This window comes from Leucopleurus acutus (assembly GCF_964270905.1).
Source record: "Leucopleurus acutus genome assembly, chromosome: 16".
In the NCBI taxonomy this organism is placed as follows: domain Eukaryota; kingdom Metazoa; phylum Chordata; class Mammalia; order Artiodactyla; family Delphinidae; genus Leucopleurus; species Leucopleurus acutus.
The window spans coordinates 16,411,193-16,427,488 of NC_139158.1; the positions used below are offsets into that span (position 1 = coordinate 16,411,193).

At 56.1% G+C, this 16,296-nt stretch overlaps 4 protein-coding genes across 10 annotated transcripts in view; 2 read left to right on the forward strand and 2 right to left on the reverse strand.

Moving 5' to 3' along the window:
• Positions 1-1,125: 1,125 nt before the first annotated feature.
• On the reverse strand, positions 1,126-3,431 carry BOLA2B (bolA family member 2B). The gene is made up of 4 exons (XM_082856527.1): positions 3,296-3,431; positions 1,757-2,010; positions 1,568-1,665; positions 1,126-1,268 (listed from the first exon to the last, which is right to left on the reverse strand). The coding sequence occupies exons 2-4, from the start codon at positions 1,817-1,819 to the stop codon at positions 1,169-1,171; spliced, it is 261 nt and encodes an 86-aa protein (XP_082712653.1). The 5' UTR covers positions 1,820-2,010; positions 3,296-3,431; the 3' UTR covers positions 1,126-1,168.
• Positions 2,028-5,534, forward strand: SLX1A (SLX1 homolog A, structure-specific endonuclease subunit). Of its 2 annotated transcripts, XR_014326806.1 has the most exons (7): positions 2,028-2,464; positions 3,006-3,057; positions 3,150-3,479; positions 4,349-4,476; positions 4,639-4,726; positions 4,808-4,934; positions 5,440-5,534. XR_014326806.1 is itself a non-coding variant. In XM_082856526.1 (6 exons), exons 1-6 carry the CDS (start codon positions 2,277-2,279, stop codon positions 4,835-4,837), a joined length of 816 nt encoding a protein of 271 aa, XP_082712652.1. In that variant the 5' UTR covers positions 2,028-2,276; the 3' UTR covers positions 4,838-5,138. The 2 variants fall into 2 exon arrangements, 1 of the variants encoding a protein (XP_082712652.1); XM_082856526.1 differs by lacking the exon at positions 5,440-5,534 and having other exon boundaries at positions 4,808-5,138.
• A 4-nt stretch (positions 5,535-5,538) lies between these two features.
• LOC309972712 (sulfotransferase 1A1) lies at positions 5,539-9,390 on the forward strand. 3 transcript variants are annotated; one of them, XM_082856519.1, is made up of 9 exons: positions 5,539-5,619; positions 5,939-6,089; positions 6,840-7,023; positions 7,128-7,253; positions 7,325-7,422; positions 7,937-8,063; positions 8,168-8,262; positions 8,757-8,937; positions 9,066-9,390. In XM_082856519.1, the coding sequence occupies exons 3-9, from the start codon at positions 6,876-6,878 to the stop codon at positions 9,224-9,226; spliced, it is 936 nt and encodes a 311-aa protein (XP_082712645.1). In that variant the 5' UTR covers positions 5,539-5,619; positions 5,939-6,089; positions 6,840-6,875; the 3' UTR covers positions 9,227-9,390. The 3 variants fall into 3 exon arrangements, with proteins under 3 accessions (XP_082712645.1, XP_082712646.1, XP_082712647.1); XM_082856520.1 differs by lacking the exon at positions 5,539-5,619 and having other exon boundaries at positions 6,013-6,089; positions 6,801-7,023; XM_082856521.1 differs by lacking the exon at positions 5,539-5,619 and having other exon boundaries at positions 6,044-6,089; positions 6,805-7,023.
• Positions 9,391-9,457: 67 nt separating this feature from the next.
• The window catches only part of SGF29 (SAGA complex associated factor 29), a 34,905-nt gene continuing 28,066 nt past the window's right edge, over positions 9,458-16,296 (reverse strand). For all 4 annotated transcript variants that reach the window (XM_082856522.1, XM_082856523.1, XM_082856524.1 and 1 more), the window contains 6 exons: positions 12,391-12,455; positions 11,334-11,463; positions 11,116-11,262; positions 10,840-10,875; positions 10,569-10,731; positions 9,458-9,593 (listed from right to left, as the gene is read on the reverse strand). In XM_082856522.1, coding sequence (XP_082712648.1) covers positions 9,477-9,593; positions 10,569-10,731; positions 10,840-10,875; positions 11,116-11,262; positions 11,334-11,463; positions 12,391-12,455 — 658 coding nt within the window. In that variant the 3' untranslated portion in view covers positions 9,458-9,476. The remainder of the gene's footprint in view (positions 9,594-10,568; positions 10,732-10,839; positions 10,876-11,115; positions 11,263-11,333; positions 11,464-12,390; positions 12,456-16,296) is intronic.

Genomic DNA, 16,296 nt, shown 5'->3' on the forward strand with positions numbered 1-16,296 from the left:
CCACAGCTCTGTGAACCCAGGGGGTGGATCCAATCAGGGGTGTGGTACAGAGAGAAGGAGACCATCTGGAGCCTGGGCCTCAGTCTCCCACACAAAGGGATGATGGGCTCTCCTAGTGAAGCAGACTTATGGGTAGTCACTAGTTCTCCTGGCCCAGGGAAATGGAAAAAAGTTCAGGGAAGGATCCTTGGAACTCAGAAGGGTTAGCCCCTACTCACCATGATTTCCAGCTTCCTCTGAGAAAAACAAGAGAGGGAGATGGGGGTGGGGTTGGTGGTAATTTAGGGGCGAAGAAACCGGCCTTGAAAACAGGAGAACAGGGTGGGTGGGATGGTTGAAATCTGCAATTTCTCACCCCCAAAGAGCTCTGGCCCCAATTAGCACACTTCCTATTCCTCCTGGGTCTCAGGGCCCTCACCTATGCAAGGCCTAATCAACTCTGGCACTTGTGTCGACTCTAGGGCATCACATGCCCCAATTTTGTGGCTCTGGTCGGCCTTACTTTCCTGCTGTAACCCTATGCCCATCCCACCCCTCCATTCCTGAAAAACCTCACCAGCTCTCCAGGGTCAGCTGTGGCCACATCAAGCCCAGGGCCAAAGGGTCACTGGACTTTCTCCAGGGGCCAGAAAACACTGCCATTCCAGGTGTTGGGAAGCCCCTGCTAGGGTACCAGGTCCCTGAGGCGGTGAAGGCTTGGGGAACCAACAGGGTAAGTGTGGAATCTTCTATAATGCCTCTGACATTGGGATGATATTAGGGAGAGGAAGAGGTTTGTTAAATTGCCCAAGGCCCTAAAACCGTGAGCACTTCTCATCTATGCATCTTGAAGGAGGACAGAGCAGGAACCCCCAGCAATGGTCAATGAATGGGTGGGTCGGGTGGGTAGTGGCCGTACCCCAAGGGGGTCCACCAAAGATTACAAAGACCTGTGAGGCCCACCCTGGAAGGGACTTTAAGAACTGAACTTTCACTTTATAAGTGGGGACACGAAGGCCTCTGTGTGGAGAGGTACTTGCCCAAAGTAAAACAATGGAGAGTGGAGGGCAGGGAGAAGCCAGGCCCTAGACCCGGCCTCTGCACACCTCCCACCCTCCTACACACAACACACACTGACACAGAAGGTGGGCCTGACTCATAATTTAATAGATGTGCAGGTCCGGGTCCCTTATTTCTGCTGCTCACGGGTCCACTGCTCTGGAGTCAGGGTTTTCTGCTCAAAAGCATGGATGTGCAGGAGCTCTTCTGCTAGGCAAGTGTTCACAAGCCTGAGAGAGAGATGGGGTTAGAAAACGGCAGGCTGGGGCCTGCGTCGCAGACCCCGAAGCTAGGGTGAGCCGGGAGACTGGAGGTGTCCCCCAGGTTGTAGTCCCTGAAACCTGGCAACAAGAGAGGTAGAGGGCTGAAGTCTCAATATTTGAAGCAGAGGCCATGAAGGCGGGATCGCTGGGGTCGTGGTCTGCGGTGCTGGGCCGCATTGGTGGGGGTGAGTTAGGTTTCGGGGAGCGGCCGGGGATGTGGTCCTGGAGCTGGGGCCGCGCTGAATGAGGTTTTCCTGGGGTCTCACCGGTGTCTCTGAAGCAGCGGCTTCCCCTCGAACTTGGCCGACACCACGAGGACTCGGAAGCTAGACGCGCAACGGTTGGGAGTCGTGTCCTCCACTTCCTATGGGGCAGAATGAGGTGGATGGTGCCAAGCCCGCCCCTCAGGAGCCCTGTTCCCCTCGCTGGGCAAGCGTCCACGCCGCTCAACTCACCACGTGTTCCGCCTCCAGGTCCCGCTGCAGCTTCTCCCGGAGGTACTCGGCGCTGAGTTCCATTGTGGCAGCCCAACAGGGTCGACGTCCCAGCGGGGACAGTACCCCTGCTCGCACCCCTGCCACACTGCTTCCGCCCTTACTAGCGCCACTTCCGTTGAGGTCTCTACTTCCGCCCTTACTAAGGCGTCAGTAAACACAGCACTTCCGCCCTCTTGCAAGCCCAGTTTTCCAACAGTCTCCGGTTTCTGCACCTACCATCAGTCAGCCAATCAGAGTCTGCATAAGGCCCCGGCGGACGCTAATTGGTACCCGCCGCCTGCACAGCAGCCCGGGTTCTGCGCCCCGGTTTGGACACCCTAGCTCCAGCTAGTAGAGGGTGCACGAGCCTGCATTGCTGTGGCCTCTAGGGTACCTTGGGATTGCCCCCAAGCGCTTTTTCCGAGACAAGCATCTTGCGTCCCTGGCAACCCAGCTCTCCCCGGGGTCACAGGCCAGAGCAATCAACCCCCAAGTTCCGATGGGCCCCACAGGGGGCGCGGCGAGGCCCGGGCGCTTCTTCGGCGTCTACCTGCTCTACTGCCTGAACCCTCGGCACCGGGGCCGCGTCTACGTAGGGTTCACGGTCAACCCTGCTCGTCGGGTGCAGCAGCACAACGGGGGCCGCAGAAAAGGCGGGGCCTGGCGGACCAGTGGACGCGGGCCCTGGTAAGAGGCGGTGGGTCACTGTCAGGAGAAGGGCTTCTAGGAGGAGGCCGGAGCCGGCGGAGGGGAGGCCCGTTGAGAGGGGCGCGGCCGGCGTGGGGGCTGAAAAACAGGGCTGCGGGCGGGGTCCTAGTGACGAGGGGGGGACTATCGCGGGGGAGAAGGGGTAGTGGGGAGGCGGAGCCCTGTGAGTCTGGGCTGTGGGTCTCAGAGGAGGGGGTTGGGTGGGAAGGGGATTGATGTTCTAGGTTTGGCCCACCGACACGGGGCTTGGTGAACAAGGCTGGGTTGGAATAGAGAAAGCCTGGAAGGGAGAGGAACTGAGAAGGGCTGTTAAATACCTGTGACTGGAGGCGGGGCCTGAGGTTCGCAGGTGCGAGGGGACATACCTCCATGAAGGGGGCAGAGCCTCGTGGGCTAGGCTTGAAGCCGGGTGTGACTCCCCTCTCGGGTAGGACCGGAGGCGCACCATGGCGAGGGGATTCGGTTTGACACGGGGAGGGGCGAGGGGCTCACAGGCCGCGCCCCTCATTCTCTTCCCCAGGGAGATGGTGCTCATCGTACACGGCTTCCCCTCCGCAGTGGCCGCCCTTCGGGTAAGAAAAGAGACGGGGGTGCCGGGAGGACGGGGGCTAGGGCTTAGGGCCTTCCCCGGACGGCCCTGAAGCTCAGTACTCCCCGCCTGCAGTTCGAGTGGGCCTGGCAGCATCCGCAGGCCTCGCGCCGCTTGGCGCACGTGGGTCCGCGCCTGCGCGGTGAGGCAACCTTCGTCTTTCACCTGCGCGTGCTGGCGCACATGCTGCGCGCGCCGCCCTGGGCGCGACTCCCACTCACCTTGCGCTGGCTGCGCGCCGACTTCCGCCAGGATCTTTGCCCGCCGCCGCCGCCTCACGTGCCGCTGGCCTTCGGGCCTCCGCCGCCCCGAGCCTCAGCCCCGAGGCGCCGGGCGGCTGACACCGAGTCCGAGCTGGAGCATGACGCCGAGACCCGCTGCACCCTGTGCGCGCGTGTGCTCCAGGTAAGACTCTCCACCTGGTCTCCGGGTCAGGCGGTCTAGGATTCAGAGGACTCAAGATCAAGCTGTTTCTTGAGGGACTGGGCAGCCCACTGACACCCTTTGGCCAGTCTGCCCCCGTCTCGAAAACGGGGATCATAGTGCTTGCGGCCATTCCTCGACGCCAGTATTCTCCTTTCAGGGCTTTTGCCCTTTCCCTTTGACTGAAAGGTTCTTCCCTAGACCTTATGTCTTGATAAAATGCCACTCTTCCTCCGTGAGGTTTTCCTTGGTTTTCCATCTGAAATTGCCACTCTTTCTTGTACACTTCCCTGGCTTCCTTTAACACTTATTATTGTCTGACATACTGTGTATTTTATTTACCTTGTTATCAGTTTCTGCCCCCCCCGCCCCGCCCATTCTAAACTCTGCTGGGGCATTTAGTTCCTTTTCACTACTGTAGAACAGGGTCTAGTGCAGAGCAGATTGCCAATAAATATTTAATAAATTAATTGAGATGATGAGTCTGGCTTCTACTGAGCCCTCAGTAAATGTAAGTTGAGCTCTGGCCATTCAGAGCTTAAGTGACCTGCCTGAGATTGCTTAGCCTTTAAGAAACTCTAGGTCTGGCTGCCCTGCCATGGTGTTATGTAATCGCTGCTGACACTCAGAGAAAACTGGCCAGCTTAGTCCCTGTGGGCCAGTATTTTAACGTCTCCGTGCCTCAGTTTCCTCATCTATAAATTACAAATAATAGTATCAAGAGCGCATGTCTCATAAGGTGGTTTTATGTAAAGTCTTGGAACAGTGTCTAGTCCATAGAAATTCTTCACCATTGTTAGCTACATCATTACTCCCCATTTTCTCTCTTACCTGCCTGCCACCTCTGACAGGATGAAGAAGACCCCCTGTGTTGCCCCCACCCTGGCTGCTCCCTGAGGGCCCATGTGATCTGCCTGGCAGAGGAGTTCCTGCAGGAGGAGCCAGGGCAGCTTCTGCCCCTAGAGGGCCAATGCCCTGGGTGAGTCCAGCACCCCTGCTCCAGCCTGGTTTAGCTCTGGGAAGACGGTGCCCAGTTGTCCAAGTCCAGGCCTGGGGTAGGTCCTCATCTTAGCACCCAGGTCCTGGCCTGGAGGAGGCTTGGGATCCTGACTCTATCTCCTACCAACCACACCCCTGGTAGCTGCAAGAACTCACTGCTGTGGGGAGACCTGATCTGGCTGTGCCGGATGGGCACCGAGGAGGAAGAGGAGGACTCGGAATTAGAAGAGGTGAGAGGTGGCTTGGGCCCCAGCCTCACTACCCCACCCCATCTCCTGGGCTGCCTTTCACCAACCCTGTTGTCTCCACAGGAACACTGGACCGACATGCTGGAGATCTGATCCTCAGCGTCCCCAACCTCTGCCCACTCCTTTTCTGTGCCACCCCCTGTGGGTCTGGGCAGTTTTTACTTGAGTACAATAAAAAGTCTGAGTTAAGGTACCTTCTGGTGTTTGCTGGGGGGTGGGAGAGTGGGGTAGGAGGCAGAGGCCCTGCCAGTCACTGGGGCCTGAGGAGGACAGAGTGGGGAACGGCCACTGGCCCCAGCACGGACCAGCCTCTGAAGTCACATAGTCCTTTGAGGGCTTGGGAGACTCACACCCTGCACACAGAGCCCCCCCACCTCCAGTGCTCAGCTTGACTCCAGACTTTAATCCAAACAGTAAGGACAAAGGCCGAGGAGGAGAGGGGGGATGCTGTTCCCCCACGGGGTCCTGTGGCTCTCTAAGCCCCAACTCCTTCTCATCTCTGTCTGCAGAGCCTTGTTCAAACCCACAGAAAAAAAAGCACCTTCTGGGGGCTGTTGTGTTACCAACCATGAGTGAGGCTCCGTGCTGTCCCACGGGAGCCGCCTTCCCACGGGAGCCATGGAGCTGGGGCTCACTCCCAGGGTTATTCGACTTAAGCATTCTGGCTCTTTCCTATCCTTTGCTGCCTCAAAAAGAGCCTGCCCTGCTCGGCTCTGCCGCAAACCCCAAGACCCGGCCCACGCACATCCCTCTGGACTGGCCTCGTGGTCAGAGCCAGAAGTTCCTGGAACAATGTTTGGGCTGCTGGGGGCCTCTGAGCTGCCTTCCACCTGAACCCTTGGCCTCTTCAAGACTGGTCGGGAACCAGCAGGAGGGTGAGTGTCCCACATTTCCCCTCCACTCCTCTGCCCTTTCTAGACTGGGTCCATTAGGTAAAGCTATCTTTTGGCCCCCTTTCCAGGGGTGGAGTTCAGAGGGCAGGTCAGGAGCCAGGATTACAGCTCGAAACACCAAAAAACAAAAAAGAAAACTATTGCACCCTTGTGCCTAGTTTCAGTCTTCTGTTTTCTACACACTAAACCCACATCTTAGGTTTTCAGGCCGGTCTAAGCTTGATTCCAGCTGGGCACTGAGCAGAGTAGCACAGAGGGGCCCTCCCACCCCAAACTTCACCCTTTCCTTCCTGGACAACAGCCAAGTCCCAGTGCCGGCTCCATACCCCTCCCACTTTGGACCTACAAGACCTTCAGCTCAGAGAGCAGTTCTGCCCTCACCACACCACACCCGTTCTGCGTTCTAAGCCGCAGCACGCACACGTCAGGAGGCCACGATCCAGAGAAGTCAGGTGAGAGCGAGGTGGTGGGCCGGCTGGGCTGGATCTCCCTCAGCTTGCGCTGCTGGCTCTCATCCTGTCACTTGAGCTTTCTGGTCCAGCTTCTCACACCCTGCCCTTTCCCCATGGATTGCCCATCTCAATCTACAGCCTGGCCTGAATAATCCCCCTCCTCCTCCCTCCCCTCCCCCTCCTCCAGTGAGTCATGAGTTTTGCCCATTCACAGACCAGATTCGGGCTCCCCAAACGGTTGCTCAATTGGCTGTGTTTTTCTCCAAGCTGGGGAGGGTAGCTGGGCAAGCGGGGTCTCAGGCCCAACTGGCCTTTTTGGAGTTTTCCAACATATGTGAGGGGCCAGGAGGGGAGCTGAAGGAGGGGACGTCAGGGAGGAGCCCACCAGGATTAGGCCCGGAGGCAAAGCAGGAAGAGAAAGCAAGCTGGGGGCTGGCAGGAAGTTCAGACAGGCAGGACCTAGAGTGGGTTTTCTCACGTGCACAATGGAATCCCCTGGAGAGCTTCCAAAAAACTGCTATCTGGGTCCCATCCCCAGAGAGTGTTTTAATTGGTTTGGGATTTTAAAAGCTCTGCAGGCAAATAAAAATGAGCCTGGGTGTGACCCACTGCGTGAGCACTGGATCTGGCTTGGAATCCCAGCCCCACCACTCAGTAGCTCTGTGAGCGCGGGCAGGCGGCTCCCTCAGCCTCAGTTTCCTTACCTCAAAGCAAGAATTCAACGGCTGGCCCCACTGTGCTATTGTTAAGGGAAGGAAGCTACACTCTGGACCCTGACGTGGCAGCATGGAGCTGGTCCAGGACACCTCGCGCCCGCCACTGGAGCACATGAAGGGGATCCCTCTCATCAGGTACTTTGCAGAGGGACTGGGGCCGCTGCAGAGCTTCCAGGCCTGGCCCAGTGACCTGCTCATCAGCACCTACCCCAAATCCGGTAGGTGATGAGGGCACCAATGCCTCTCCTGGGCTGCAGTCCCCACCTTGGGCCGGGAGGGGCGTGCTCAGCCCTGCTCATCTCCCATTTCCCTCTCTCTCCAGGCACCACCTGGGTAAGCGAGATCCTGGACCTGATCTACCAGGGTGGCGACCTGGAGAAGTGTCAAAGAGCCCCCATCTTCGTCCGGGTGCCCTTCCTTGAGTTCAGGGTCCCTGGCCTTCCCACAGGTATGTGGCGGGGTGCTGGGAGGTAGGACTCGGGCTCCAGCTCAGCCGGCTTTTCCCTACCTACGGCTTAGGTGCTGAGCTTCTGGAAGATACACCAGCCCCACGGCTGATCAAGACACACTTGCCCCTGGCTCTGCTTCCACCGACCCTGCTGGATCAGAAGGTCAAGGTGAATGGCAGAGGAAGCCAGGGAAGGAGGCTGCTGGGGCCATCCCAGCTTTGGCCCTACCTTCTGGGGAGGTCTCCTCACCTCCTCCAGCCTGGTCTTATCTTAAGGGAGGCGGGGGGCATCTGCCTGATGGCTCTAGTGGGATCAGATAATCTGGTGAAAAGGAGACTCCTGTGTGCAGAGTCGGGCTCACAGGCCCGTGGAAGAGAGGCTGGTGGGAATCCAGCATGCCTTGTTCCAAATTCAGGCAGAGTGGCGTTGAGGGGATTAGATTAGTATAAAATATGGTTTCAGGGAGCAGCCCAGAGTTCGGCATCAGAGCAGGGTTCAAGCCCCAGCTCAGTCTCGCCCACACCATGGGACTGCAAGTGAGTCAGCCTCTAGACCCGTTTCTCCCTCAGCCAAACCGAGAGAACCTCCCTGGCAAGGATGCTGTGAAGGGTGGGACACCTAGTGCCCAGTGTGCTGTGTGGTGATGGTGCTGGGGTGGGGGGGGTGTCATCTGCCCCTCTAGGTGGTCTACGTTGCCCGCAATGCAAAGGATGTGGCCGTCTCCTATTACCACTTCTACCGCATGGCCAAGGTGCACCCTGACCCTGGCACCTGGGACAGCTTCCTGGAGAAGTTCATGGCTGGGGAAGGTGGGGCTGACTCTGGAGGAAGGAAAGGGGTGGGGTGGAGCTGAGGGGCACCAGCTACAACTTATGCCAACCTCTGTGTCCATGCCCCCTGCCCTTTTCTCCAGTGTCCTACGGGTCCTGGTACCAGCACGTGCAGGAGTGGTGGGAGCTGAGTCACACCCACCCTGTTCTCTACCTCTTCTATGAGGACATAAAGCAGGTGAGACCGCCTGCTTCTGCGTCCCTCCATGTCACACGCAGAGAGGCAGGAACCTCACAGCGACCTGCCAAGGCCCTCTCAGCCCCCCTCCCCTATGACAGCCCACAGCCCAGTCCTCCTGGATCCCCTCCGCAGGACTGAGCAGCAGTGCCCCCTTGCAGCAGTGCCCTGTATAGCTTTTATCTCCTAGCACTCGAGGCAGCAACACGTGCACTCATCCATCAGCTAGTTACTGCTGTTGCTTCTCCTGGGGCCACGGTTATGAAAGAGGACTGTCCCTCCTCTCATCCAGCAGGAACCAGACATCTGTAATAAAGGACCACAGGGCAGAAGGCAGTCAAACCTGCCCTAGGGAAAGAGGACCAGAGTCAAGGAACAGGGTCTGAGGTCTCTAAGCAGAAGTGGCCAGATCCCCACAGGGTTAGAAAGGGACCTCCCTTCTGTTTGCTCAGCAAGCAATAAACCTCCACTGAGGAGCCCCTCTGCTGCTCCAGAACCCCAAAAGGGAGATTCAGAAGATCCTGGAGTTCGTGGGGCGCTCTCTGCCAGAGGAGATCATGGATCACATCGTCCAGCACACGTCTTTCAAGGAGATGAAGAAGAACCCCATGACCAACTACAGCACCATACCCACCAAAGTCATGGACCACAGCATCTCTGCCTTCATGAGGAAAGGTGAGAGCTGCCCCAGGGAGCGGGCACGGGCATCTGGGGAGAGAGAGGGGGAGCAGCAGCTAGAGCCGCCGTCCAGCCAGTCAGGGCCTCCTCTGTGACGGGGACCTCTCTCCTTTCGTCTCTCCCAGGCATCACTGGGGACTGGAAATCCACCTTCACTGTGGCCCAGAATGAGCGCTTTGAAGCCGACTATGCTGCGAAGATGGCAGGCTGCCACCTCCACTTCCGCTGGGAGCTGAGTGGTGCCCATCAGGGTGAGCGTGAGACAGGCCTCGACAATAAAATCTGATGTGTGTGAACACAGCCTCTGCTGGAAGCAAAGGACGAGCCTGAGCCAAAAGGGTAGATGCCCACTGGGACCAAGTGAGGCCATCTTCCTTGGTGGCCTCCAGCTCACCCTAGTTGGGCGGGAAGGAAGGGTCTGGAAAAGTAAAACCCAGGAGACATGGACAAGGGAGGAGGAATATTTATTCGATCACAGAATCCTGTGTTGCATCCCCTTCGAGGGTGTCAGGAGACTGCGAGGCCGCTAGGCCGCTTCACTTTTTCTTGGGCTCCTTACAAGCCACCACGTACCGCTGGGCCACATTGAGGGGAGGCGAGTAACCATCTGCGTAGGAGGTGTCTTCAAACAGGACCGAATAGTCATCCTGGGGCTGCAGTAGGGGGCAGACGGGAGTGACTGGTCAGAGACCTCCAGGCGAGGCCCCCCCAAACCTAGATAGACAGGAACCTCTGGCTCGTGGGCCCCCAGCCTCTCCTGTCCTCGTAGTCACTCAGGAAGTCTAGATGTTTGAACCTAGTCCCTGTTACTACAGAGCTCTTTCCTCAACAACAAAGGGCCAAGGGTAAGGGATGAAGAGCAGGGAGAAGGGAGACTTGCCACCTACATGGATGGGCCATAACTGGAGGGTCTGGTACCAGGGAGCCCGTGTTAAAGGGATCAAGGACAGCCTAGAGGGGGCTTCCCTGGTGGCAGAGCGATTAGGAATCCGCCTGCCGGTGCAGGGGACACGGGGTCGATCCCTGGTTCCGGAAGATCCCACATGCCTCGGAGCAAGCAAGCCCGTGCGCCACAGCTACTGAAGCCCGCGCGCCGCAACTAGAGAGAGCCCGCGCAGCAACGAAGACTCAACGCAGCAAAAAAAACGAAAAAAGAAAGACAGCCTACAGGGCAGCAGGCAGGTATCCTGGAGGAAGAGGGGAGAACAGCCTTTAAACTCCCATCAGGTGATGGGTGACCAGGGCGTCAGCGATGTCAGGAGCTCGAGAGAAAGCAGCTCAGCCAAGGAAAGGGCAGTGGGGCAGGAGTCAAGGGTCCAGAACAGACCCTGGGCCTTGAGCTTCCCATCTCAGCGCAAAAGCGAGGTTAGACTAGGGTATGCTTCGGGTCCGTTCTGCTCAGGGCTTGCTGAGGCCCCGAAGCTTGGAGCGAGGAGGGCTGGCTGGTGCTGCCCTAGAGGGCAGGGCTGTAGGGCAGACTAAGCAGAAGACAAAGGCCAACTTGCAGGACCCTCCTAGCTCAGAGAGGCTGTGAGATGAGGAGAAGGGGACGGAAAGTGGGAAGATGTTCCATGACCCAGCTGGTCCTTGTAGCGGGGCCAGTGTCTCTCCCGTGAAGGCTGGCTTACCCGTTGCGGGGGCGTGTGGATCAGGGCACGGTAGAAGCAGGTGGTCTGGGGATACAGGGCCAGCACGAGCTGCTCCTTCTGGAATAAGGCTTCGGGGTCTGTCTCCGGGTTGGCCTTCCACTGCGGCAGTGGGATGATCCGCCGGCGGCTCAGGGTGTGTCTCCTGGTGGGGGCGAGGGGGAGCTGAGGTCAACTCATGGCCAGGTGGGGGCCCCATCCCAGCAGCTTAGCTGCCCCCAGGCTTCCACAGCCCCCCCATGAGCACACTCACTCTTTGCCTTCTTCGTCAATGTCATCTACCTCATACCTGTGGGTAAACAAAAGGAAAGCGGTGGATTCAGGGAGGTGCATAGTCCAAGTCAGGGAGCCCCGAGGAGGCGGGGGAGAAGGGCAGGGAAGGGAAGTAGCCCAGGAGCCCACTTCACACACCGTCCCCACCGGCACCCAGGGGAAGCTGCTTTTCTCCCATCTTGCAGACGGGTGAGAGTCGCAGCCCAAGTGGGTGTGGTGACGGGGGAAGAGCCCACAGGGCTGGGCGTCCACTCACTTGTTGGTGGCATGGCTGTAACTGACCACCTCGGCCAGGATCCACTGCTCATCCCCATCCACAGCCTTCACCCGGGCAGCCACCTTGTCTCCAGGTTTGGCCACGTAGTCCCCAGAAGCTGGAATGGCCCCACAGAGGGGCGGGGGCCTGAGGGTGGAATGAAATGTCACTTCCAGTCCCTTCCTTGCCAGCGCCCCCAGCCCCGGGCCCGCCCTCACTTGTCACCAGGCTTCCCGATCCACAGGGGCAGGGTCATGGCTGACTGCTGCAGCAGGGTCATCAGCACCCCCCTGCGCATGGTCTTCCGAGGGGGCTCCGAGTCATTGTACAGGCCCGCGATCTTGGCCGCTGTGGGAAAGAAGTGAGCCTTTGAGACACCAGGGACAGGGTTCCCGCCCCCAGGCCCACCCTAGCCTGCCTGCATCGGGCTGTCAGAGCTCAGCCTGCAGCCCCACCGCCCAAGTTAGCACCAAGGGCCCAGGTGCCATCCCGCCCCTTCCACCAGATGCCCACAGTCAGACCGCCCAGATGGTGAGACACCAGGAGGGTGGATACCCTAGGGAGAGGGAACTAGAAAGGGCAAAAGCTGGGATTCGGGGGTGCTGGTCACGTTCTATTTCTTGATCTGGGTGCTGGTTACATCCGTTATGTTCAGTTAGTGAAAGTTTCGGTGAGCTGTATGTCCACTTACGTGTACTTTTCTATGAATATATGTTGTAATTCAACAAAAAGTTTAAAAAACAAACTCTCAAATGTGGACAGACCCCTGACCTCCTCAGGCATGGTTCAACACACGCAGCCACTTCGTACAAACCCAGCTGGCAGTGTGACAGCATTTTTGATGGGTGAGGAGTTGCACACGGGGGGTTCACTGGGGCAAGAGAGGTGGGAAAGCCACAGCAGCCTGAGGGCTCTGGACGCCAGTGCCTCGTGTAGGTAAACTCCATGTGGAAGGCTGGCTGCAAGACACCCAGGGTGCAGCTCTGGTTCTTCCCACAGCAAGAAATGGGAGTGGGTGGCAGTAGGAAGGAGGGAAGTGACTGACCCAGGCAGTAGAGGGAGCAGGGGAATCAGCATGGTCTGCAGGGCGCTCTGGGGATGATCCCCTTTCCCTTCCCCACCCCAGGCTGCCCAGGCGCTTCTCTGTCAGAAGCCCCCGGAACAATCCCACCAGACTGAAGTCACAGGCTCCCCTACAGGGAGACCTGACTGCTGCTCTCAGGAACCCTCACTCCGCCTGGTCCAGGAATGCCGGCCTGGTCGTCTCTAACTCACCAATCCGCCTCTCTTCCAACAGAGACTTGATTTCCGCAATCTTATCTAGGGCTTTCCGGAGGATGCTGAGGGCAGGGAGAAGGGAAAGAAGAGGTCTGGATGAAGCACAAAGCGCAGACTTCCTTTTCTCATTACGGCAGGCTGGCTAGCTCAGACCAACCCTGATGCTGGAAACTATAAACCCTAAGCACGTGTTTTTTAATCTTAAAAGCATAAAAGAACTGATGAGGCAAGAGGAAGTGGCAGGCCAAAAAACCTAAGAGGGTCCTGTAGAGGTAAGCAAAGCAAAGCCATTGCCTTGGCCGCAGTGCATCCGACAAATCCTGAAGAAGTGCTGCTGGGTGCCAGCAGACTCGAACAACCTCTTGCGATTCGGAGGACAGAAGTTAAAACTTGGGGTCTGCCCTAGTGGCACCTGTAAAACAGACACTCCAGAGGACTGTGGGGAGTTGTCTCGGCTCAGAGCAGGGCTGGGGGTGGAGGGAACTCATCCCTGAAAGACTGCAGCCCCAGGAAACCTCTGGAGTTCGATTACGGGGGTTCCAGGGTGGCTGGGACCCAAGCAACCTGGCAGAAGTGCACACAGATCCTTGCGGAAGAAGGCTTCTTTATCCTAGACCTTTGGGAACCTCCCCCAAAGGATATCTCAACAGCGATAAGCAGCAGAGAAGCCACTTCAGGTCATTTATTGTCCAGCACATTCCTCTCGCAAACCTTTAGTAAATGGCCACGTGTTTCTGAAGGCCTTGGTTCAGACCCATGAGAACACAGCACAATAGTGTCACAGGAGGTGTCCCAGAGGGTGTGACTCTTGTGGACTCATCAGGCAAAAGAAAGGCCAGAAGATCGGGCAAGGGGCAGCCTTGGCAGAGGGAACTGCGCAAACCAAAGCAGGGAGGGATGAACACCATGCTGACAGGCTTGGAGCACTGAAGCTCAGCGTGGCTGGTATCGGACGCCAGGATGACTCAGCCAGAGCCACCTCGGGCTTGTGCGTGAGCACTGGTACACGGGGCAATTAGGCTTCCAGGAAAGCAGAGGAGGAGTAAAAGCCAGCAGGCCAAAGGGAACTTGCAAAGTCTGATCATTGCTGCTGGGCCTGTTTGGAGGACATCCTTTTACGTAGTATGTCCTAAGCTGTATTCTGTGAGATATTAATGGAGTGGTTCTCAACCCTAGCTGGACATCAGAACGCCCTGGGGAGCTTTTTAAAAAGAATCCCAATTGCTTTAAGTAAGTATCATCAACAGATGCCAAAACTAGTGGGTCTGATGTGAAACGGGTATGTACACAGTCTCCAAGTATCTCTCATAAGATACTTATTAATCACACAATGGAAAACAGCAATAACTTGACACAGGAGAAACCTGGAAGAGCCCACCTTAACCAGTGGGAGTCTTTTGGCCTTGTAATATGATGACGGAGGACGACATCACTTCCATGCTATTACTTCCAAAAGCGCAAAATCTGAATCTAATCGTGCGGAAACATCAGACAAACCCAACTGAGGGCCATTCTACACTGGCCTGTAATCTTCAAAATGTCAAGGTCAGGAAAAGCAAAGACAGCCTGGGAACTGTTCCAGATTGGAAGAGCCCAGAGAGACATGAAAACTAAACACAGTGCTGATCTGCACTATAAAAATGTTCTGTTCTTTTGCTATAAAGGTCATCAGTGGACAGTGATGAGATCTGAATAAGATGTGTAGATCAGTTAATAGTTTTATATCTGTAATTTCCTGATTTTGAGAAAGGTACTGTGGTGGTTTAAGAATGTCCTGGTTTTTAGGAAATGCTGACTGATGTATTTAGAGGTCAAGAGGCATCATGCATCATGACTGCAACATAAATGATTCAGAAAAAAAAGATTGTAAATACATATATCTATAGAGTGATAAAGCACATGTGGTAAAAATAACATTTCTGTAAGTCTGAAATTATGTAGAAAGTTAACACCAATGCATGAACTCCACCCCAGTTAAAGCAGAACCTCTGGGCGCAGCCGGACTTGAGAACCAGCGTGTAAATGTATTCCACTGTCAAGTAAGTTTGTGAAATACTGAGTTAAAGAAATTGCTGTTGCAGAACCTGGCAGAGCCTTCAATACTTTAATACTGCAGCACTTTAGTACTTCAGTACTTTAACACTTCAGTGCTTTAATTTGCATTGTGAATCTCTAAGGAGAGGAATGTAATATTCCGTTTCCTAAAGTTACTGAAGCGCCACTGCAGAGATCTGAGGAAACAATGTTTTAAGATCATTTCCTATTTAAAGAGCAGTTTTCTGGAGCTGAAACTTCTCCATCTCGGAACCATAGAGGCTTCAGGTCAACCAGGATGACCACCCAGCGAAGCGTGGGTCCCTACCTTCTGGGAGGCAGCCTGCCAGCCCGTCAGCAACCCTCAGGGATGGTGTCATCCCAAGAGCCCCACTTCACCTGGGACAGCAGAGGAAGCGCCTCTTGCTGGCCGGCCTTCCTTTGAAGGGTCCTCAGCCAAGAACCCTGAGCCTTAACCTCCCTCCCCTCCCCCCAAACCCAGCCCCCCTCCCCAGCCATTCGTAAGGGGCTAAATGGTGTGGGCTCTTTAAAGTAATCCAATACTGCTGCATACCAATACACAGTAATTATTTGATTGGGGTGAAAAATAATTCCTTGTGGGCCTTCTCTCCTGTGCCCTCACAGAGCCGCACCTGGAGAAGCGCCTTCTGAACCAATGTTAGGAAATACCTTGTTCCCACCCAGAATGGCTACCCGTCTCCACTGGAACACGGAAAGTGACATCTTTGATCTATTTCCCTTTGACTTCTGCTGCTAAGAGAGATGGTTGTTAAATGAAGACACAGGGGTTCCTTTCTGTTTTCTGCAAAAGCAGGAGGAAAAGCAGCCAGGACTGGACAGAAGGAACAGCAAAGCATCACAGGCTTGGGCTCATGAAGCAGGCTCTGGGCGCCTCTTCATTTTCCCAAGAGGTTTAATGCAAATATTTAGAAGATGAGCTGATAGGTGCTGCAGCACCTGGGTCAGTGCCACAGGCACACACAGTACCATGTTTTCCCCACCCAGACGCGGAGCTCCCTGTGGGTAGGGGTGGCATCTTATCTGTCTCACCCACTCTCCTGTTCCCAGCATGGTATCTGGAGGTGAGGACACCTTATTCATTGTTTAGTGAATGAACGTATGAAGGTCTGAGAGTCTGAAAAAGTGAAATGACAGCAGAACTGCAAGGGACCTGCACTTATGAAACAAGCTTTAAGTGTTAAACTCTGGTTAAGTCAATGCCAGAGAAGAGCTCACACCAGCTGGTTGCAGAAGCAGCTGCCTCACTCTGCCGGCAGTTAAGCTGGGAAGGGAAAGTCTGCCTTTTACTTTCAAACGAATGTTGAGTCACTCTGACTTATACAAGCCAAACTCCAGGCCCACTAATGGGAAAGGGCCCAACTATGGCTACCCGATGAATCTGCAAATCAGGGAGAAGATGGGGGTGGCGAAGGCTACGCTGGAAAGCCAAGCAAGCAACACCTCCAACCAGAATTCGCCGTGTCCCCTCCCCGCCAGTCGGCCCCACCCTTTTGTTCTCTTCCCACCCTGGCAAAGGGAGCCCCATCAGACCCCTTTGTTCAAGCTAAAAACCTTGGAAATCTTCTCTCCCAACTCGTCCTCCAGTTTGATCTCAGAATCCACCCTTGTTTCTCTATCCCCACTGCCATTGTCTCAGCTCAACTCCGTCACTTATCTTTTGCCTGGTCTCCAAACTAGCCTTGAATCTCACCCAGTCTGCTCTCCGTGCGGCAGCCAGGGGTTTCTCTCCTGCTCTTACATCGCCTTTGGCTCGCTATGGCCTCCAAGATAACGTCCAGGTATTGGAGGTCTTCCACATCCTGCCCTCCCCTCCCCCAGCCACGCCAG